General features: G+C 37.8%; 1 protein-coding gene across 3 annotated transcripts in view; it reads left to right on the top strand.

Moving 5' to 3' along the window:
- The window catches only part of LOC108147566 (cholesterol 7-desaturase nvd), a 400790-nt gene that overhangs the window by 218380 nt on the left and 158822 nt on the right, over positions 1–23588 (top strand). For 2 of the 3 annotated variants that reach the window (XM_041708695.1, XM_041708696.1), the window contains exon 4: positions 6500–6803. In XM_041708695.1, the coding sequence (XP_041564629.1) occupies positions 6500–6803 (304 nt within the window). Of the gene's footprint in view, positions 1–4969; positions 5484–6499; positions 6804–23588 lie in introns of those variants that run through there. The other variant, XM_041708697.1, reaches the window with a different exon arrangement.

Here is a 23588-nt window from a genome sequence, read left to right as displayed (position 1 = left end):
CTTTTCGGAAGCGTCCGCAAATCCATGAAGTTGTATCCCCAAACAATTCTTGGACCTAATCCATCTTGGGATTCGAATCTTTTCTAAAGATAAAAAACTTTCTTTATAATTTTCCCAATAATCTTTGTCTTCCTTGGATAACTCCACTAATCACTTGGATAACTCCATTAATCAATCCAGCTACGTGATGTCTAGCACCCTGGCCATAAATAAACCCATTCAGCTCTCAGGGAATAAAAAAATCCAAAACTGGTCGGAAGGGATTTATGCAAATAAACACTTTTTCTGCTCGATGCTGAGTGATGGGCCGGCAATTGCCGGTGTAAATGCAATCGATGTGGCAGGGAACCAGGAATGCAGGAAGGCCCGGCGGCCGACCTGCACTCAGAATTAAATTACTATAAAATTGAATAACTCGTGTTGAAAATTCAATACAAGAATCTTGGTTCAGGAGGCTTGAAGCATTTCATTGTATTTACAAAAAAAATTCAAATTTACATCCGCTTAAATCTTAAGAGAAACAATTTTTAGAAGAACTGCGTTTAAGGACTAATCTTAAGACAATCAAAGACAACTAAACTTTTTATAATAGTTAATATTTTTTTTTTTTTAGTTTGGTTGCCTGTTAAATGTTTGTATTATCAAGAGCTTAAATACAAGTTTTCTTTATTACAAAATTACAAAACCAAATCCATTTTTTTTACAGGAAGGGCTATTTTCCAGTTGTAGGCTTACATATTTCTTAGTGTAGGAAAACCTGAAAAAACCCCTGGAACCCCAGAAATGTAGTTTCCGCTGATTAATTTCCGCTCACAGCTCAATCATCAGGTTTGGCATTTTTCGCATATTTCTCGCCTTTTAATATGATTTCCACTTGATGGCTGAAAACCGAACCGGATTGAAAAGCATGTTGAGTGGTGGTGGCCTGAAGGCTATCATTTCAGCCCGGGGCCGGAATTTAATTTTGGTTCATGTTCGTTAAAAGTTAGTCAAATGATTTATTTACCGTTCCCGCATTGATTTCGAGTTCCATTTCGATTTCTGGTTTTCGCTGTTCGATGTTCAGTTTTTGGTGCTCGGTTTGTGGCGATGTGACGCCTCTCTCTCTTTACGCGCATAATGAAATCATTCCGTGACAGTTCGCACTCCAGACCCGCGCGCAATCCTCTTAATTGCTAAATCGAATTCGCTGTGCTTTGGCAGTGGCCGACAACGCGGCGTATGCGTAATGCGATTATTGAAATGTGTTGATTGGAATCAAGCTTGCATTTTAATTGGATTGTCATTGTTCAGTCAAACACACACACAACCGCTTCCAAATGGATTACACATTTTAGTTTTGAGCTCGAGATGGCAACCCAAACCATTGTGCTTAAATTTAAATCGAATTCGGTGAACACTAAACTGGGTCCCTGGGTCACTTTTATTTATCCATAATTTTTGAATAAAAAGCTTTCCTAAAACAGTGACAGGAGCCAGCCATCTTAGGGGATCATAAATTTTTGATAATGTCGATAACACTACCCTTTTGTTAGTCTTTTTGGATTCCTCGCAATTTACTTTAAATTTAAATAAATCTTTTTGGGGTTCCCATTGAAGCCCAAGCGTTTTAACGCTTTCATTTTCCGTAATAGCAAGCACTTTGTTATCTCCTGTGTTCTCAACAGTTTGAGTTACTTTAAAATTGTTGGAAATCCATTTCCTTAAATTAAACCCTACCTTTTGTAGTTCCTGTGAGATTAGTTTAATTAAATTGTTGACATCTTCCACAGAATCAGCCCCAGTCATTAGGTCATCCATATAGAACTCATTCCTAATTATTTCACTCAAATATTTATTTTTACATTTATCAGCAATATCTACCAGAACTCTGGTTGCTAAATATGGTGCGGATGCAGTACCATATGTGACTGTTATGAGTTTATAATTTTTTATTTTTTCATTTGGAGAGTTTCTCCATAAAATGTACTGGTATTGCTGATCCTCATCATCAATCTTTATTTGACGATACATATTTTCAACATCCGCGGATACCACATATTCCCTTTTTCTCCATTTAACGATAATGTCAAAAATATCCTTTTGAACTCGTGGACAAACCCACATTATATCGTTCAAACTTTTGTTATTAGTAGTTTTTGCTGAAGCGTCAAAAACTACTCTTAATTTGGTCGTCAAGCTCGAATATCTGATCACGGCTTGGTGCGGTAAGAAATACTTACCTTCATTCTGCACTTCGACCATATGTCCTAAATTCATATATTCATTAATGAAATTTGTGTAGTCTGCGCTTAGTTTCTCGTTTCTTTTTAATTTTTTCTCCAGATTCATGAAACGAGCCATCGCTTGTTTCTTTGAATCCCCTAAGGTGACATCATCTTTAAATGGAATTGACACAATGTATCGCCCATCTGAATCTATCTTTGTAGTTTTTGTGAAATTATTTTCACATATTTCAGATTCGATATCATTTTTATCTTCATCCTCTACTTCCCAATACCGATCCATATCTTTTACATCCAGAGATAATCCACCCGAAATCGGTTTTTTGGCCGAGGAGGCCATTTATTTTGACCACTCCACTCTGTAGAATGTCAGTATATAGATCTGCTCCAATAATTAGATCTACACGCCCCGGCTTATTAAAGTCGGGGTCGGCCAAATATATTTTTCCCATTTCGTTTTGTCAACATTAACTATATAGTTGAAGAGCTTCTTTGTTAAACTTCCTAATTATTATGTGTGCAAACATAATATCCACTTCATCAGAAAGTTGTGCCTTCAATTTTATCATATGTATTGACTCGTTAATCGTGTCAATAAATATTTTTAGTCGCCTAACTTAATCAACATTTACGATTTGAAGATCCAGAAGACGGTTTAATTGATCGGAAAAATGTTCCTTTTATTTTCGTACCGCTTGGTTAATAACTCCCAAGCGGCCTCATAATTCTCCCCAGATCCCAACAATAAGTGAGAAACCACATTTCGGGCTTCTCCCTTAAGTGAGATCTTAAGGTAACTGAACTTAAAAGAAGGACTTAGATCCTCTCTTAAATGAATGAGTTCATTAAACAACTCATAAAACAGGTCCCAGTCTTTGGAATCTCCATAGATCGTGGGTACCTGAATTTTAGGTAACGTTGGCAAATCATCAATTTTATGATTTTCAACGTTAACCTTTCCAGGCACAATTTGTTCGATTTTTTTTTCATTGTGTTGGTTATTGACGAGATGTCAAACTCTAACTCGTTCGACTCCTCGTCATAACCCCTATCAGTGACATCTACTTGGTCGACTTGTTTTAGACCTACTATTTTTGTCCAATAAAATTCTAATTTCTGGACTCTAATCTCAAAAGTTGAAACATTATCTAGCTTAATGTCTTCAAAAGTTTCTTTTAAGTATTCTCGTACCTGTACTATTGCCCTATCTAATTTATTGACAACTTTAGAACTACTGGCCTCTAAGTCAACTTCGTCAGCTTTGTTTAAACCCCTATTTATCCTTTCTTTTATATTTGAGAGATCTAACATCATTCTCTCATAATGGTTCTTCTTGAAGTAGTTATGATCGACTACTCCAATTTGAACCAAAACCGAATGGTTTTGAACACATTCGGACCTTAATTCCTCATACTGTTGCAAATATTCGAATGATAGACTAGGTAGCTCTCTAAGGGTATGAATTAGTTTTGTAATTTCTACTTGACTTTTTATTAAGGCAATAGTTTCAGCGGACAACATGGTTTTGGCTTTAGTTTTGTATATGTATATATATAAAAATAAATTGCTGTTCGTTAGTATTGCTAAAATTCGAGAGCGTCTGAATGGATTTATCTTTTCTTAATATTAAAATGCTCGTAACTTATAAAAATAAATTTTAAGATTACCTTAGCTGGTGTATTTGTTGTCGTCACTGCCGTTGTCGCCGTTGTAGTTGTTTTAGCTGATGCTGTTGTTGCTGATGCGCTTGTTGTTGCGGCTGTTGTTGCTGATGGTCGTTGTTGCTGCTTCTGCCGTTGTCCTTGTCTCTGTTGCCGCTCCTGTTGTTGATCCTGCTGGCCTTCCTTCAGTTGTCGTCTCTTTGAGGGTTTTCGTTGTTGTTTTTAAAGATGATTAAAGTTTTTTTTTTAAATATTTTTATTTATTTATTTTTGAACAGTTAATATTGGGTTTTTTTTTAAGCTTTAATATTTGTTTTTTGTCACTGATAGTTTTAATATATATATATATATATATACTTTTTTTGCACTTTTTCGATGTGTGGCCTCGAATACGCCTGATTTTAATTAATCACGTTTTTTTTTTTTTTGGCTTTTGTAAGGCCACGAAAACGCCTCAAAATAAAATTGTTCGACGACAATTTATTATATTTTTTTTTAATATAACTTGTCGATTTCTCGACCACAATTTCACAACAATTTTTTATTTTTTTATTATTTTTGAAAATTGCTTTAAACAATAAGGACTCTTATTTGTCCTTTTGCTTTTAAATTTATACTTTGTTTCTTACCATAAAGGGGAAAACAAGAGTCAATTAAGGTGCTGGCTTTCCTCTAAGTCTCTTACCACTGGTGGGGGAAAACTGTAGAGTTGCTCGAAGGACCAAAATGTTAAGGATAGTAACTAAATACAACCTTTTTGTTTGAGTTCTGTATTGAAACTGTTTCATTTTATTTAAAACTTCTTGACAAGAAACTTATGTGAAAATCTTATTCAAATCTTAGCTATGGTCTACGCAGAGACCTAATCTTTTTAGTCTGGGCGGGGGAGTTATTTATTTTGCCCCCCGCACAAGAAGGCACATTTGGGAGCGATAATATTAGATAGCTCAAGAGGCCTGCTGTTACAGATTTGAAAAACTGAACCCTTGTCGGGTCCCAGATCGTAAATTATGGCTCTTGATCGAATTACACAGTTCTACATGACATGTGCAGAACTCATTAAATCTTAGACATAATATTTATCAGTTTTCGTCTGAACAGTTATTGAGTTCTAATGTTATTTGGATGACTCCGCTGGGTTTAGATACACCATCGAATGATTTCATAAATTTGTGAACTTCCGTAATTTTTTGTGATTTAAGTTCTTCGACGATTTCTTTCTCGGGATTGTCAGAGAGGTACGGGGCATAAACTTACCGTTTCACAAAATTGAGGGCGTCGTGGAGCTTACTCTGTACTTTGCATATACCGGTTAGCTCGGTAGTGTTTATAAACTTTTTAGCATCGGCTTGAGATTTTATTAGACGGTGGTTTGAAGACTATTGAAAAATACGCGATGAAAAAGTGTGAAAGATAAGAACCACGTGGGTCCAATAAGTACAGTGACCGCACGGGAACCGCTGTTTGTAGATAAGAGACGTCCGCTCGCGACGAGAGATAGTCGAAGACTGAAACAAATAATATAAATTGGAAAGGTCGCCAAAACTAACAACATTAAACAACAGAAGGCACGCCAATAGCATTACACTGAAACATGGTATGAGCTGAACTTAAACGTAGCTACTATAATGCAAGAACAACGATTAACAACATCTAAGTTTACTAAGTTAAAAACAAACGTTAAATTTTTTGTTTTAAATGTAGGAAGACATACATAATACCCAATTTCATTACAGACAGCACTAGGAGTAACAAATTATTTACAGACGATTAGACATTTTGACATTTTGACATACAAATCACTGGAAAAATACACACATTACTACCATAGAAAAATATTAAGCTAGCTGATCAAACATAAACACTATATACAAAAAAGACTAATCAAAAATAAGAGGAGAAGAGAACGACGTTACGAAAACAACTAGACCCGAACGACTTCACATCATTTATGGAGAGTGAGAAGAACAAAAAACTAAAAACAACAACCATGATGAGACAAATAAGGAAACTAGAGAGACTGCAGATGGAAAGGAGCAAAATTCTAGCCGACAACAAAAAAACAGCTGATTGTTAGATGGTATAGCTGCGCACGATAGAGGAGTGAAATGCCATATATCGAGTAGATACCGTCTGTCTCGCATTCGCATTATATCCCATTATCAAAATACAAATATTATATCTAAGTTTTTAATTTAATTAGTGCTTTTCTTACGAATAAATTGTCTACAAATTTGAAAAAAATTTTTTTTTTCATTTTTTGAAAGCTTAGACTTTCAAAAATATTGTCAAATCATTTTTTAAAATTGTAATTAGACACATGCAATTTTGAGATTTTTAAGCTAGTTTTTCTCGAAATTATTTATTTAGGTGATTGACATGATATTTCTAGTTCTACTGAACCGATTTCGATTAAAATTTGGTATTTATCTTGTTTATACTACTCTCTATCGAGTCTGCCTCGGACTTAAAACAATTTTGACTAGAAACATTTAATCATCTTTACTTACTAGGACATGCAGAGCGTAGTAATTGTTGGATGTTTACTTTAGGCTTCGGCCTTAAGAGATACAAGTTTTTTTTACAAAATAAAATTATGTTAATATATTTTAGTTCCTAAAGGATCACAAATAGCCAATTGGATTTCGCAAGAAATGGATGGATTTATATTTATTTGGTATCATGCTGAGCCAACAGAAATACCATGGGAGCTCCCTTTATCTATGGAAGTTAGAGAAAGCTTTGTATACCATGGACATAATGAATTTTACATCAATTGTCATATTCAAGAGATACCGGAAAATGGTGCTGATATTGCACATTTTAATGCTATTCACAATGAGAGCCTTATTGACAACAGTTGGTTTAAAAAGAAGGTTTTATCTGGCAGGTATGGATATCATCATTGGAAAGCGAGGTAAGTGTAAAACTTCTATTCAATTCGCTTTATTTTAAACTATTGCATGATGTAAGGAATCTGAGACTTATAGATCTTCAAATGCACACTAACAAAAATTATTATTATTATTATTATTATTATTATTATTATTATTATTATTATTATTATTATTATTATTATTATTATTATTATTATTATTATTATTATTATTATTATTATTATTATTTTTTTATTATTATTATTATTATTATTATTATTATTATTATTATTATTATTATTATTATTATTATTATTATTATTATTATTATTATTATTATTATTATTCTTATTATTATTATTATTATTATTATTATTATTATTGTTTATGGGGAAAACAACCAAAATGCTTGATTTTATTAGCTGTGCTCGGAGTTGCATCGGTTTTGTATTACTGACTTGTCCAAAGCTTGACTTCAAATTTGTGTACATAGTTTCCCTGTAGCTCAGCTGAATAGATAACGCGACAAATGTAGCGAGATAAGAAAAACGAAGAAAAAAGCATAACAGCACCTATGAGCATTTGACTAGGTGCTGGCGGTCTGCTCAAAACATACTCCCCCCGTTGGAAGAGGCACGTTTTCAACCAAATGGGATTCGATGGGTACAGCGGCTAGTTTGGTGACGGCTCTTTTTGTAAGATCTGTAGCTGTCCGGACCATAGCTACTCTGACGACGCCGTTCTTTCCGGGTGGAAGGTTGTCCTCCTGAAGCAATACAAATCGACCGATTTGGATGTTGGATGTTTTGATCCGCCATTTGCTTCGTTCTTGCAACAGGGACAAATACTCTCTGCTCCATCTTTTCCAGAAGTGCTGCTGCATTTGTATTATTTTTTGCCAACTGCTTAACCGGCCTGCGCGAAGATGAGTAACGTCAGGCTCAGGAAACCTTTCTGAAATTGAACAAAGCGGACGGGAGTTAAGAATGGCAGAAATTTCATATGCAAGAGTTCTTAATTCATCAAGGGCTAAGATGGCTGCACCGACAACTCGGTAGAAGTGAAATTTTTGTCGATTTTACAGCCGCCTCCCATATACCACCGAAATGTAGGGCACGCGGGGGTATGAACTCCCAATCAATTCCATTCGCTTAGCAGGAAGAAGTTATCGAAGCCGTGTGCGGTTCGCTCAAAAATAACTCCTTCAGTTCCGCTAGCTCTCGTTTAGCGCCAACAAAGTTTGTCACATTATCACTCCAAATAGTACGTAGACTGCCTCTGAGGCTAATGAATCTTCTCAAAGCTGCAATGAAAGAATCCGTTGTGAGATCCTGGACGACTTCCAAGTGCGCAGCCTTCGTCAAAAAGCAGACAAAGACGGCGATGTAGCACTTGTGGGGTGCATTGTTCCGGGCCTCTGACTTGTGATAGAACGATCCACAATAGTCCACTCCTGTGGTGTGAAAAGCTGGGTTAGGCTGAACTCGATCTGCTGGCAGGCTACCCATCACGAGTTCCCAAGTCACAGGCTTCATCCGAAAGCATCTGACGCATTTGTTGATGACGCTAGCCACGAACTTTCGGCCTCCAAGTGGCCAATACCTTTGCCGTATTGCAGCGAGCATCGCCTGTGGCCCTGCGTGGAAGTATTTCTCATGATAATAGACGATAATCGCCCTGGTGAACGGATGATTCTTGGGTAACAATATCGGATGCTTAGCCTCGTGGTCCAAGCTCGCATTTTGAAGCCTTCCACCAACACGAAGTAAACTCTCAGAGCTAAGTATTGGCCTCAGAGAAATCAACTTGCTCTTCGGAGGACAACGCTTGCCTTGGCTAAGAACCTCATGCTCACCGCTATGTGAACCTGTTGAATGCTCCTTAGAAGCAGAACGGTTCCGAAGCAAAGCTCGTCAACGGTAAGATAGATGGTTCAAGGTAATGATTTGGCTCTGCAATTTGAAATGAATCGATATGAGTCGAATGAGTTGAGAAACTTACAGTTGATAGATATGTCAGTGCCGACGGTTCCAATTAGCGCCGTGGAACGCCGTTCCGGAAGGTTCTTTACTGCATCTAATAGGGAGGGCCAGTTCGACGCTACTTTCAGTAGAAATGGAGGTCCATTTGCCCAAAGGGAGTGCTCCAGCAAATATTTACACCCGCGCGATACCACATCCGCCGGATTCAAGTCTGTTGGAATATGATGCCAAGCCATACCTTTCGTCATTTCCTGGATTTTCGCGGTTCTATTAGACACAAATACAATGAACTCCCTCGGAGGTTGCCGAATACAAGCCAACACAATAGACGAGCCCGACCAGCAGTGAAAGGTGCAATCAAAACCTATGGTTTCCTTAACGTTTACGATAAGCTCAGCCAATAAACACGCTGCTGGAAGTTCTAATCTTGGTATTGTTAAAATTTTTAAGGGAGCTACTCTAGACTTGGCACAGAGTAGATGTGCTTCAGCGTTGCCATTGGCCTCCGACCGCAAATATAAGCACGCACCGCAAGCATCACAGAATTCGTGCATCTCGACGGAAGCCTGTGATTGCATTACGAATCGTGGAAATTTTAGGTTCTGGACGATCGACAACTGAGAGGTCAACTCCCCCCATGAAGAAAGAAGGGGATCTGGCAGCCAAACCATGTTAGTGCTCCATTGCCTTTTCACAAAAAATTTTGATTTTGTAACAATGGGTGCTATTAAACCAAGCGGATCATAAAATTTCGCAATTGTTGACAACACAATCCGTTTTGTTGCAACGAGCAACTTGACTTGATAAAATTTGTGCAAAGTTAAAGACAAGATTATCCGAAGATGGATCCCAGACCAACCCCAAAGCTTTGGCGATAGCTGATCCGTCGTGGAATTTATTCAATTGCTCTTTATCGCGATCAGACTCTCCTTCGAGAGCGCTTGCTTCATTCGAACACCATTTTCGGATCGGAAAGTGGCCGCGCGCCAGTAGCTCCTTTACCTGATGACGAATTTCTTTCACCTCTTTAACTGAATCGCCACCAGAGACTAGATCGTCCACGTAGAAATCTCTACGAACGATTTTTGCTCCAACTGGAAATGAGTCCTCTTCATAAGAGAGCTGATGCATGGCTCTTATAGCCAAGAAGGCAGCCGACTTGGTTCCATAAGTTACCGTGTTTAGTTTATAAACACTCAATTTATCTGTGGAGTTCTCTCGCCAAATAATACATTGCAAAAATTCATCAGGGTACGAAACACTCCACAAAGAGCTACTTTAAAAAATCTAAACCGAACCAAAATATTAAAGATTTTTTGCTGATTTGTTGGTCCTGCTAGAAGCAAGTCGTTTAGAGCTATCCCAGATGTAGTTTTTGCAGAACCATCAAAGACAACACGAAGTTTTGTGGTTATGAACAGAATGGTGAGGCAAGAAAAGTTATGGCACCGCTGGATCCCTTAATGCGAGAGACATGTGGCCTAAGTTGAGGTATTCCTGTAAAAATTCCGAATACTGCGCTTTCAGATTGGGGTTTTTATTTAGTTTTGATTCCAAACTTTTAAAACGACGACGGGCCAGACAGTAGGAGTCACCTAAAGATTCGAATCCTAAAGTGGATAAAAGGCGAACCGAATATTGACCATTCTCCAGCCAAATGCAATTTTCTTTGAAATGCTGCTCGCATCGTAAGTGCTCGGCCAGCATCGATAGTTTTTCTGAACTAATGTCTTGAATCTCCCAAAACCGCTTTACTACGGCAGCAGGTGTGTCATCATCTGAATGATCAGCAGAATCCTTGACAATGGCAGCTAAGACAGATTTGCCATTTAGCATACTTGACATCCCTCCAGAAACTATCCAACCAAGCTTGGTGTTTTGAAGCGTGGGCAAGGTGCTATCCAAATTAATTTTCACTTTAGCGATTATTTCGAAGAACAGACCAGCGCCAATTAAAAGATCAATTCGTTGTGACTGGTTGAAATGAGGGTTAGCTAGCGAAATGTTTTGTGGCATCCTCCATCCTGTAGTACTTATATTGAAATTTGCTGGTAATCAGTAATACTATGGGTTACAACAGCTGTGAGTGACGCATGGAAGTTCATGGAAGATTCCCCTATCCCAGAAATTAGTGTGTGCGATTGTCTAAGTTTTAAATTTAGTTGGCTAGCTAGACGCTGAATCTAATATTGCTCGGCAAGGCATAAAGGCACCAAGTTGGAAGCAGCACGTACTTCATTGGCATTGTATTAAAGGTTTGTGGTGGAGAGTGCAATTAATGGTGATTTGGTTGTGATTATGGAGATGAGCATGACACTAGTGATGATGAAGTCGATGGTAATGGTTGAGAGCTTATAGATGGGTCGGATGATGGAGATGAAGCTGAGGTCGATGGTATGGATGACTCTGGGATAATGTGCAGTAATGAATGGTGCTTCATGCGACAATGCTTACAATGAGTTGACTTACATTGCTGCAAGCTATGGCCTTTGCGTAAACAGTTGAGGCAAAGGTGCATTTTTTTTGCTTCCCTATATCGAAGATTGGGACTCAAGCTAAAAAATCGGGAGCATTTTGGCAAATAAAGATCTCTAGCATCGCAAAATAGGCAAATTGGATGGTTAGTAGCAGACGTAATCAGTACACTTGGGTTATATCTATGCATGCTTTTTCCTACCTGATGGAGTGGTGTTTGAATTATCACAGCTTGGTCCAAGTTTTCCATCATCCGACACCTCTTCTCCAAAAACGACTCCATAGCATCCCAGGTAGATAGCTCAGAGATTGACAAATCATCTTCCCATTTTTCAAGGGTTCTTTGATCCAGCTTGTGTGTCACGATATGAATGAGAAATCCATCCAGAATTTGTTGTGTGGTGGCCAGGGAACGGATTTCTCGAAGATGCGAATTCATCCAATGGCTGAGCTCCCGAAGACCCTTAGCTGATACCTTCTCGACACCTTTTAAACCAAATATTGCCTGAACGTGTGCCTGAAATTGTAAAACTTTATTATCAAATCGATTAAAAAGTAAATTTAAAGCCTTTTTATAATTTTCATTGAAGGCTCGAGCGATCGTATAGTTTCCAAAGCCACGCCGCCTAAAGAGGACCTCAAATATTGTAATTTTTCAATATCACTTAGAAATAAAGTCCGGCCATTCTGAGTACGATCCTTGAAAACAAGCAATCTCTAGATTTGGCAATCAAGGTTTCCTAAATCTGAAAGAAAGATCCGCATTGTTTATAATATCAAAGGATGTAGAATTGGCAGCTGCAAATGCAGTTTGCGCAGAGCTGCTAGGGCCCGATTTAGTTTCGCCTTTAAATCCATTAAGATTGCGGAAAATTCAAACCGCGTATCTTTACTAATCTCCGAAAAGTTCAGTTTTTCCAGCGAAGTCTGTGCAGAATCGAATTCCAAGTTTATAGAGTTCACCCATTCCAGCCGCGTGAGGACATCAGATTCATCAAACTGCTCAGTAGCTCCAGCAGTTAAGTAATCTTTCATTGCGTTTAACTGCCGCAAAACGAACGCACTTTGGCTCGGTAAAACTCGATGTCACTGGGAGCATTATTTTGAGGCTGAATTGCGTCTCCTGGGTTAACCATTTTTTAATTGTCTGACCGGATTCAGAGGGCAGGAAACACCCTATGCCTATTGCCGTGCAAATGTTAATGCACCGAGCGTCGCCAACAACGTAACGGAAATTTTGACTTTGTTTTTGTTCTTTTTACCGAAATTTTTGCCTAGCAACAGCGCATTGACTTGGGAAAGTAATGTATGTGACCATACACATACACGGCTGTTTACACATATATGTATGCAATATACTCGTTTAACAACAATTAATTGCGTTTCCTTTTATATTTAATGTTTGCAGCACAACACAGTTTTGCTTCTATCACAGCAACAAACGGCCGGCCGGCAGCGCGCACATAAAGTGTTCGTGTGTTTGTGACTGAAATGCAGCAAACGACAGCGAAAATAAGTTATTGCTTAACCGATATTAAACAATGTAAAAAATCGACATGCAGACTCGGATTAAACGAATATCACGTCGGGGTCAAATAACCAAAATTCCACCCTTTAGTTTAGAAATATAAATTAAACGCACGATATGTTCAATTGAAATTATTTTTTGATTTTATTAGCTGCACTCGGAGTTGCAGCGATTTTGTATTACTGACTTCCCGAAAGCTTGACTTAAAATTTGTGTACATGTTTTCGCTGTAGCTCAGCTGAATAGATAACGCGACAAATGTAGCGAGATAAAAACAACGAAGAACAAAGCTACATAACACCCCTACATAACACACACCTATGAGCATTTGACTAGGTGCTGGCGGTCTGCTCTAAACAAATAATTATTATTATTATTATTATTATTATTATTATTATTATTATTATTATTATTATTATTATTATTATTATTATTATTATTATTATTATTATTATTATTATTATTATTATTATTATTATTTTTATTATTATTATTATTATTATTATTATTATTATTATTATTATTATTATTATTATTATTATTATTATTCTTATTATTATTATTATTATTATTATTATTATTATTATTATTATTATTATTATTATTATTATTATTATTATTATTATTATTGTTTATGGGGAAAACAACCAAAATGCTTGATTTTATTAGCTGTGCTCGGAGTTGCATCGGTTTTGTATTACTGACTTGTCCAAAGCTTGACTTCAAATTTGTGTACATAGTTTCGCTGTAGCTCAGCTGAATAGATAACGCGACAAATGTAGCGAGATAAGAAAAACGAAGAAAAAAGCATAACAGCACCTATGAGCATTTGACTAGGTGCTGGCGGTCTGCTCAAAACATACTCCCCCCGTTGGAAGAGGCACGTTTTCAACCAAATGGGATTCGATGGGTACAGCGGCTAGTTTGGTGACGGCTCTTTTTGTAAGATCTGTAGCTGTCCGGACCATAGCTACTCTGACGACGCCGTTCTTTCCGGGTGGAAGGTTGTCCTCCTGAAGCAATACAAATCGACCGATTTGGATGTTGGATGTTTTGATCCGCCATTTGCTTCGTTCTTGCAACAGGGACAAATACTCTCTGCTCCATCTTTTCCAGAAGTGCTGCTGCATTTGTATTATTTTTTGCCAACTGCTTAACCGGCCTGCGCGAAGATGAGTAACGTCAGGCTCAGGAAACCTTTCTGAAATTGAACAAAGCGGACGGGAGTTAAGAATGGCAGAAATTTCATATGCAAGAGTTCTTAATTCATCAAGGGCTAAGATGGCTGCACCGACAACTCGGTAGAAGTGAAATTTTTGTCGATTTTACAGCCGCCTCCCATATACCACCGAAATGTAGGGCACGCGGGGGTATGAACTCCCCAATCAATTCCATTCGCTTAGCAGGAAGAAGTTATCGAAGCCGTGTGCGGTTCGCTCAAAAATAACTCCTTCAGTTCCGCTAGCTCTCGTTTAGCGCCAACAAAGTTTGTCACATTATCACTCCAAATAGTACGTAGACTGCCTCTGAGGCTAATGAATCTTCTCAAAGCTGCAATGAAAGAATCCGTTGTGAGATCCTGGACGACTTCCAAGTGCGCAGCCTTCGTCAAAAAGCAGACAAAGACGGCGATGTAGCACTTGTGGGGTGCATTGTTCCGGGCCTCTGACTTGTGATAGAACGATCCACAATAGTCCACTCCTGTGGTGTGAAAAGCTGGGTTAGGCTGAACTCGATCTGCTGGCAGGCTACCCATCACGAGTTCCCAAGTCACAGGCTTCATCCGAAAGCATCTGACGCATTTGTTGATGACGCTAGCCACGAACTTTCGGCCTCCAAGTGGCCAATACCTTTGCCGTATTGCAGCGAGCATCGCCTGTGGCCCTGCGTGGAAGTATTTCTCATGATAATAGACGATAATCGCCCTGGTGAACGGATGATTCTTGGGTAACAATATCGGATGCTTAGCCTCGTGGTCCAAGCTCGCATTTTGAAGCCTTCCACCAACACGAAGTAAACTCTCAGAGCTAAGTATTGGCCTCAGAGAAATCAACTTGCTCTTCGGAGGACAACGCTTGCCTTGGCTAAGAACCTCATGCTCACCGCTATGTGAACCTGTTGAATGCTCCTTAGAAGCAGAACGGTTCCGAAGCAAAGCTCGTCAACGGTAAGATAGATGGTTCAAGGTAATGATTTGGCTCTGCAATTTGAAATGAATCGATATGAGTCGAATGAGTTGAGAAACTTACAGTTGATAGATATGTCAGTGCCGACGGTTCCAATTAGCGCCGTGGAACGCCGTTCCGGAAGGTTCTTTACTGCATCTAATAGGGAGGGCCAGTTCGACGCTACTTTCAGTAGAAATGGAGGTCCATTTGCCCAAAGGGAGTGCTCCAGCAAATATTTACACCCGCGCGATACCACATCCGCCGGATTCAAGTCTGTTGGAATATGATGCCAAGCCATACCTTTCGTCATTTCCTGGATTTTCGCGGTTCTATTAGACACAAATACAATGAACTCCCTCGGAGGTTGCCGAATACAAGCCAACACAATAGACGAGCCCGACCAGCAGTGAAAGGTGCAATCAAAACCTATGGTTTCCTTAACGTTTACGATAAGCTCAGCCAATAAACACGCTGCTGGAAGTTCTAATCTTGGTATTGTTAAAATTTTTAAGGGAGCTACTCTAGACTTGGCACAGAGTAGATGTGCTTCAGCGTTGCCATTGGCCTCCGACCGCAAATATAAGCACGCACCGCAAGCATCACAGAATTCGTGCATCTCGACGGAAGCCTGTGATTGCATTACGAATCGTGGAAATTTTAGGTTCTGGACGATCGACAACTGAGAGGTCAACTCCCCCCATGAAGAAAGAAGGGGATCTGGCAGCCAAACCATGTTAGTGCTCCATTGCCTTTTCACAAAAAATTTTGATTTTGTAACAATGGGTGCTATTAAACCAAGCGGATCATAAAATTTCGCAATTGTTGACAACACAATCCGTTTTGTTGCAACGAGCAACTTGACTTGATAAAATTTGTGCAAAGTTAAAGACAAGATTATCCGAAGATGGATCCCAGACCAACCCCAAAGCTTTGGCGATAGCTGATCCGTCGTGGAATTTATTCAATTGCTCTTTATCGCGATCAGACTCTCCTTCGAGAGCGCTTGCTTCACCATTTTCGGATCGGAAAGTGGCCGCGCGCCAGTAGCTCCTTTACCTGATGACGAATTTCTTTCACCTCTTTAACTGAATCGCCACCAGAGACTAGATCGTCCACGTAGAAATCTCTACGAACGATTTTTGCTCCAACTGGAAATGAGTCCTCTTCATAAGAGAGCTGATGCATGGCTCTTATAGCCAAGAAGGCAGCCGACTTGGTTCCATAAGTTACCGTGTTTAGTTTATAAACACTCAATTTATCTGTGGAGTTCTCTCGCCAAATAATACATTGCAAAAAGTCATCAGGGTACGAAACACTCCACAAAGAGCTACTTTAAAAAATCTAAACCGAACCAAAATATTAAAGATTTTTTGCTGATTTGTTGGTCCTGCTAGAAGCAAGTCGTTTAGAGCTATCCCAGATGTAGTTTTTGCAGAACCATCAAAGACGACACGAAGTTTTGTGGTTATGAACAGAATGGTGAGGCAAGAAAAGTTATGGCACCGCTGGATCCCTTAATGCGAGAGACATGTGGCCTAAGTTGAGGTATTCCTGTAAAAATTCCGAATACTGCGCTTTCAGATTGGGGTTTTTATTTAGTTTTGATTCCAAACTTTTAAAACGACGACGGGCCAGACAGTAGGAGTCACCTAAAGATTCGAATCCTAAAGTGGATAAAAGGCGAACCGAATATTGACCATTCTCCAGCCAAATGCAATTTTCTTTGAAATGCTGCTCGCATCGTAAGTGCTCGGCCAGCATCGATAGTTTTTCTGAACTAATGTCTTGAATCTCCCAAAACCGCTTTACTACGGCAGCAGGTGTGTCATCATCTGAATGATCAGCAGGATCCTTGACAATGGCAGCTAAGACAGATTTGCCATTTAGCATACTTGACATCCCTCCAGAAACTATCCAACCAAGCTTGGTGTTTTGAAGCGTGGGCAAGGTGCTATCCAAATTAATTTTCACTTTAGCGATTATTTCGAAGAACAGACCAGCGCCAATTAAAAGATCAATTCGTTGTGACTGGTTGAAATGAGGGTTAGCTAGCGAAATGTTTTGTGGCATCCTCCAACCTGTAGTACTTATATTGAAATTTGCTGGTAATCAGTAATACTATGGGTTACAACAGCTGTGAGTGACGCATGGAAGTTCATGGAAGATTCCCCTATCCCAGAAATTAGTGTGTGCGATTGTCTAAGTTTTAAATTTAGTTGGCTAGCTAGACGCGTAGTAATAAAGTTTAACTGAGAAGCTGAATCTAATATTGCTCGGCAAGGCATAAAGGCACCAAGTTGGAAGCAGCACGTACTTCATTGGCATTGTATTAAAGGTTTGTGGTGGAGAGTGCAATTAATGGTGATTTGGTTGTGATTATGGAGATGAGCATGACACTAGTGATGATGAAGTCGATGGTAATGGTTTAGAGCTTATAGATGGGTCGGATGATGGAGATGAAGCTGAGGTCGATGGTATGGATGACTCTGGGATAATGTGCAGTAATGAATGGTGCTTCATGCGACAATGCTTACAATGAGTTGACTTTACATTGCTGCAAGCTATGGCCTTTGCGTAAACAGTTGAGGCAAAGGTGCATTTTCTTTGCTTCCCTATATCGAAGATTGGGACTCAAGCTAAAAAATCGGGAGCATTTTGGCAAATAAAGATCTCTAGCATCGCAAAATAGGCAAATTGGATGGTTAGTAGCAGACGTAATCAGTACACTTGGGTTATATCTATGCATGCTTTTTCCCACCTGATGGAGTGGTGTTTGAATTATCACAGCTTGGTCCAAGTTTTCCATCATCCGACACCTCTTCTCCAAAAACGACTCCATAGCATCCCAGGTAGATAGCTCAGAGATTGACAAATCATCTTCCCATTTTTCAAGGGTTCTTTGATCCAGCTTGTGTGTCACGATATGAATGAGAAATCCATCCAGAATTTGTTGTGTGGTGGCCAGGGAACGGACTTCTCGAAGATGCGAATTCATCCAATGGCTGAGCTCCCGAAGACCCTTAGCTGATACCTTCTCGACACCTTTTAAACCAAATATTGCCTGAACGTGTGCCTGAAATTGTAAAACTTTATTATCAAATCGATTAAAAAGTAAATTTAAAGCCTTTTTATAATTTTCATTGAAGGCTCGAGCGATCGTATAGTTTCCAAAGCCACGCCGCCTAAAGAGGACCTCAAATATTGTAATTTTTCAATATCACTTAGAAATAAAGTCCGGCCATTCTGAGTACGATCCTTGAAAACGAGCAATCTCTAGATTTGGCAATCAAGGTTTCCTAAATCTGAAAGAAAGATCCGCATTGTTTATAATATCAAAGGATGTAGAATTGGCAGCTGCAAATGCAGTTTGCGCAGAGCTGCTAGGGCCCGATTTAGTTTCGCCTTTAAATCCATTAAAATTGCGGAAAATTCAAACCGCGTATCTTTACTAATCTCCGAAAAGTTCAGTTTTTCCAGCGAAGTCTGTGCAGAATAGAATTCCAAGTTTATAGAGTTCACCCATTCCAGCCGCGTGAGGACATCAGATTCATCAAACTGCTCAGTAGCTCCAGCAGTTAAGTAATCTTTCATTGCGTTTAACTGCCGCAAAACGAACGCACTTTGGCTCGGTAAAACTCGATGTCACTGGGAGCATTATTTTGAGGCTGAATTGCGTCTCCTGGGTTAACCATTTTTTAATTGTCTGACCGGATTCAGAGGGCAGGAAACACCCTATGCCTATTGCCGTGCAAATGTTAATGCACCGAGCGTCGCCAACAACGTAACGGAAATTTTGACTTTGTTTTTGTTCTTTTTACCGAAATTTTTGCCTAGCAACAGCGCATTGACTTGGGAAAGTAATGTATGTGACCATACACATACACGGCTGTTTACACATATATGTATGCAATATACTCGTTTAACAACAATTAATTGCGTTTCCTTTTATATTTAATGTTTGCAGCACAACACAGTTTTGCTTCTATCACAGCAACAAACGGCCGGCCGGCAGCGCGCACATAAAGTGTTCGTGTGTTTGTGACTGAAATGCAGCAAACGACAGCGAAAATAAGTTATTGCTTAACCGATATTAAACAATGTAAAAAATCGACATGCAGACTCGGATTAAACGAATATCACGTCGGGGTCAAATAACCAAAATTCCACCCTTTAGTTTAGAAATATAAATTAAACGCACGATATGTTCAATTGAAATTATTTTTTGATTTTATTAGCTGCACTCGGAGTTGCAGCGATTTTGTATTACTGACTTCCCGAAAGCTTGACTTAAAATTTGTGTACATGTTTTCGCTGTAGCTCAGCTGAATAGATAACGCGACAAATGTAGCGAGATAAAAACAACGAAGAACAAAGCTACATAACACCCCTACATAACACACACCTATGAGCATTTGACTAGGTGCTGGCGGTCTGCTCTAAACAAATAATTATTATTATTATTATTATTATTATTATTATTATTATTATTATTATTATTATTATTATTATTATTATTATTATTATTATTATTATTATTATTATTATTATTATTATTATTATTATTATTATATTTATTATTATTATTATTATTATTATTATTATTTTTATTATTATTATTATTATTATTATTATTATTATTATTATTATTATTATTATTATTATTATTATTATTATTATTATTATTATTATTATTATTATTATTATTATTATTATTATTATTATTATATTTATTATTATTATTATTAACATTAATATAAATTTATAAATATAAATATAAAGGGTAAATTCAAAAAAATTTAATCCACATTCAATACTAGAAGCATTAACAGATGCAACTATTGACTATTGCGACCTATGCATAGGCCGATTCTATAGCAGCCCGTATACGAAGTTTGGTCTAAAAGCATCTTTAGCTTTTAATTATATCAGACCAATACTGTTTTCTTCAATTCATTACTTTTTCCGTCTGTTCTTGACATGCTCGTTCGAGTTCTTTTTAGTTCATTTAATATCGAACCTCTAAGAATATGTATATTGTACCACTAATAAACGTTGCTTATGTCCAAGGTAGCTTCACCATAAGACACACTCAACTTTCGAAAAGCGTTTATTGTTCATACAAAATTTTATACAGATTCATGAATCCATTTTCTGAGATAAGAAAATATCAAAGACGTCCCAAAACGCGTTTAAGCCAAATAGCCGACAAAAATAAAATAAAATTACAAAATGGCAATCCGTTTTAGAATGAGGGCTGTTGGTTCCATCCTCTTCTAGAACAACGCTCTTTATGCCGCCATGTGTCCTTAGAAATGGCAGCGATTCCTGCCTGACCACCCTTATGGCTCCGGGTTTGGCGTTTAGACCTGATAGTCTCTACTTATCCCGATTTCTCCAATTGCTTTTTTTTTGGCTCGCAAAAGCAGCTTTCGGTGCCTTATATAGAAAATTAATTAATGTGAACACATTAAGGTCACCAGAGGGATTGCTTGTGTTGCCTTAGATCTTGCAGAGTTTTGCTCCACCAAGAAACATTTTGCGGATGTAGAGAGGGTGTGGTTTGTGGGATTGCTACATTAGCTGAGGATTTGATTCCTTTTATTATTTTGACGGCAAACAGGTTTAAGTCGTTTGTTGCAGAAAATTTAAAGCGAACTTTGCATTTGCTGTGATACAGATCCCAGTTATATCTATTTTATATTTTGGAGATGGTGGTAGGTTTTCGGGATTAGTTTGAAACTGAATATGTGTCTTTACAGGATAGAGAGTCTTTTACAGACCACATACAAAAAGGGAGCAGCGATGCGGAGGCTAACGTTAGATCAACAGCCGTGAAAGAGTTGTGTGTGGAATGATGGGTAGCGGAGCCGTCATTGAGGATAGTTAAAGTTGTTTTGTATAAGTTTTGTTCTATTTGGAGACCTCTAGATCTTTCACGAAATTGAGGGCTTCGTGGAGTTTACTCGTTTACTCTGTACTTTGCATATACCGGTTAGCTCGGTACTGTTTAGAAACTTTTTAGCATCGGCTTGAGATTTTACTAGCATTGGTATTTTATAAATTAATTGTTTTTTATAAACGGTGATTTGAAGACTATTGCAAAATACGCGATGCAAAAGTGTGAGACGTCCGCTCGCGACTAGAGATAGTCGAAGACTGAAACAATTAATATAATTTGGAAAGGTCGCCAAAATTAACTACATTAATCAACAGAAGGCACGCAGATAGCATTACACTCCAACATGGGATAAGCTGAGCTTAAACGTAGCTACTATAATGCAAGACCAACGATTAAAAATTTTCAACTGACATCTACTAAATTAACTATGTTTAAAACAAACATTAATTTTTTTTTTTAAATGAAGGAAGACAAAAATAATACCCAAATTCATAAAAGACAGCACTAGGAGTAACAAATTATTTACAGACGATTAGACATACACTTTGACATAAAAAAATCACTGGACAAACACGCACACTACCATATGAAAATATTAAGCTAGCTGATCAAACATAAATTCAAGATACAAAAAAAGACTAATCAAAAAAAAAGAGGAGAAGAGAACGACGTTACAAAAACAACTAGACACGAACGACTACACATCATTTATGGAGACTGAGGAGAACATTGCCAAAAAACTAAAAACAACAACCATGATGAGACAAATAAGGAAACTAGAGAGACTGCAGATGAAACGGAGCAAAATTCTAACCGACACCGAGTTCCCAATAGCGAAGAAGAAATTCCCTCTCTTAAAATACAAGACGAGGCGCGATTCCAATTCTCTTTGCTCATCAAACACCACAAAACATCAAACCAAGAAAGTGCACTTGATCGTGCAATACTAAACACAGTGGGACAAACAAGGACATTTCTTAAAGAAAATACCGATATTTTAATATTGACCTCAGACAAAGGAAACAAGACGGTAGCTATGAACAAAGATGACTACAATCAAAAAGTGAAGGACATATTAAAGGATATGTACACATACAGGACACTAAGGAAAGACCCCACTTCTAGACTGCAAACAAAAAGACACGAAATAGTGGATAGACTATCAAAAATGGAACATATCTCAATGATCGAAAGAAATAAGTTGACAACCACCACAGCATTACGACCAAGAATATATGGACCACCAAAAATCCATAACGAAGGAAACCCTCTAAGACCAATCTGCTCCTCCTTCGGATCACCATCTTATGCATTATGCAAATACATAATCGACATGTTAAAAACATAACAATAGACTCCAACTATAATATCAAAAATTCCGAAGAATTCAAAGAAAAAAAATCAACAACATATATATTGGCGACGATGAAAGATTAATTTCATTTAAAGTAATTTCATTATTTTCGAGTATACTGACAGATCTAGTCCTGGGTATAATTAAATCAAATGGACAATAATACAAGAACACACTAAAATACCGCAAACAATATTTATAGATATAATACAATTTTGTATTCAAGAAAACAGATATATCAAATTTGAAAACAATTTTTACATACAATTAGAAGGAATGCCTATGGGAATGCCAGCCTCACCGGTCATTACAGATATTGTAATGGAAACTCTCCTGGACAACACGTTGGAAAAACTAAGACGACCTCCAAGATTACTGCTAAAATACGTAGATGTCCTTTTCGCAATCATTCAAGAGGATGACATTAAAAACTACAATGATCATGCTCAACTCTTTCGCCAATAATTTAAAATATAAAATTACAATGGAACGGAAAGAAAACGATCAATTAGCTTATTTGGACTCAGTAATATTAGACTGGAAACCGATTCAAATTAAAATGGTACATGAAACCAATTGCGTCCGGACGAATCATCAATTTCAACTCCAAGCACCAACAAGTGATAATAAATACAGCTAGAAACTGTATACAGAGAATGCTCAAAATTTCAGATGCGGAATACCACGAAGAAACGACTCAAAAGATAAAATCAATGTTGACAGACAACGATTTCCCAAAACACATAATAAAAACATTATTATCGGAACACAAAACAACAAAACGAAATAGGGGTACAAATAATAAAGACAAAAAATATATGTCAATTACATACGTCCTGGCATTAACCGAACGTGTAGCGAAATCGGATTGCTACGACAAAGAAAACATAAGCATCGCACATAAACCGGACCACACATTAAAATGTATATACAACAGAACAAAATCAATGAAATAATCAAAATCAAAATTGACAAAAAAGACGTGATATATAAAACACCGTGCAACGGCAACAACAACGAAATATGCAACAAGATAAGTAAATGAACAAAGAAATCGACACTAAAGACCAGACTAGCACAGCATAAATCGGTCTTCAAAGCTAAACACCATACGAGCGCGCAAAAAATATCATTCATATCCCACTGTTCCAATAACAATCACTCTCCGAACTTCGAAGAGGCGAGTATCTGAACACAAGAACAACATTATGCCAAACGATTCACCATAGAAATGTTACATATCATAAAAACACCTACAAACATACGAATGAACTACAAAACGGACACTGACAATTGCGCTCATTTATATAGGCATTTACTAGAGCAAGAAAAAGAAAACTTAGTTAACAGCTCCACGTCACCGGTCGCAGACGTGTAAATTAAATGTATGTTAAATGTAAATTGTTTTTGTTTGTTAAGA

This window comes from Drosophila elegans, unplaced genomic scaffold (genome assembly GCF_018152505.1).
Source record: "Drosophila elegans isolate 14027-0461.03 unplaced genomic scaffold, ASM1815250v1 contig_37, whole genome shotgun sequence".
NCBI lineage: Eukaryota > Metazoa > Arthropoda > Insecta > Diptera > Drosophilidae > Drosophila > Drosophila elegans.
The sequence above is the reverse complement of the archived record's forward strand: the minus strand, read 5'-3'. Positions and strand labels throughout refer to the sequence as shown.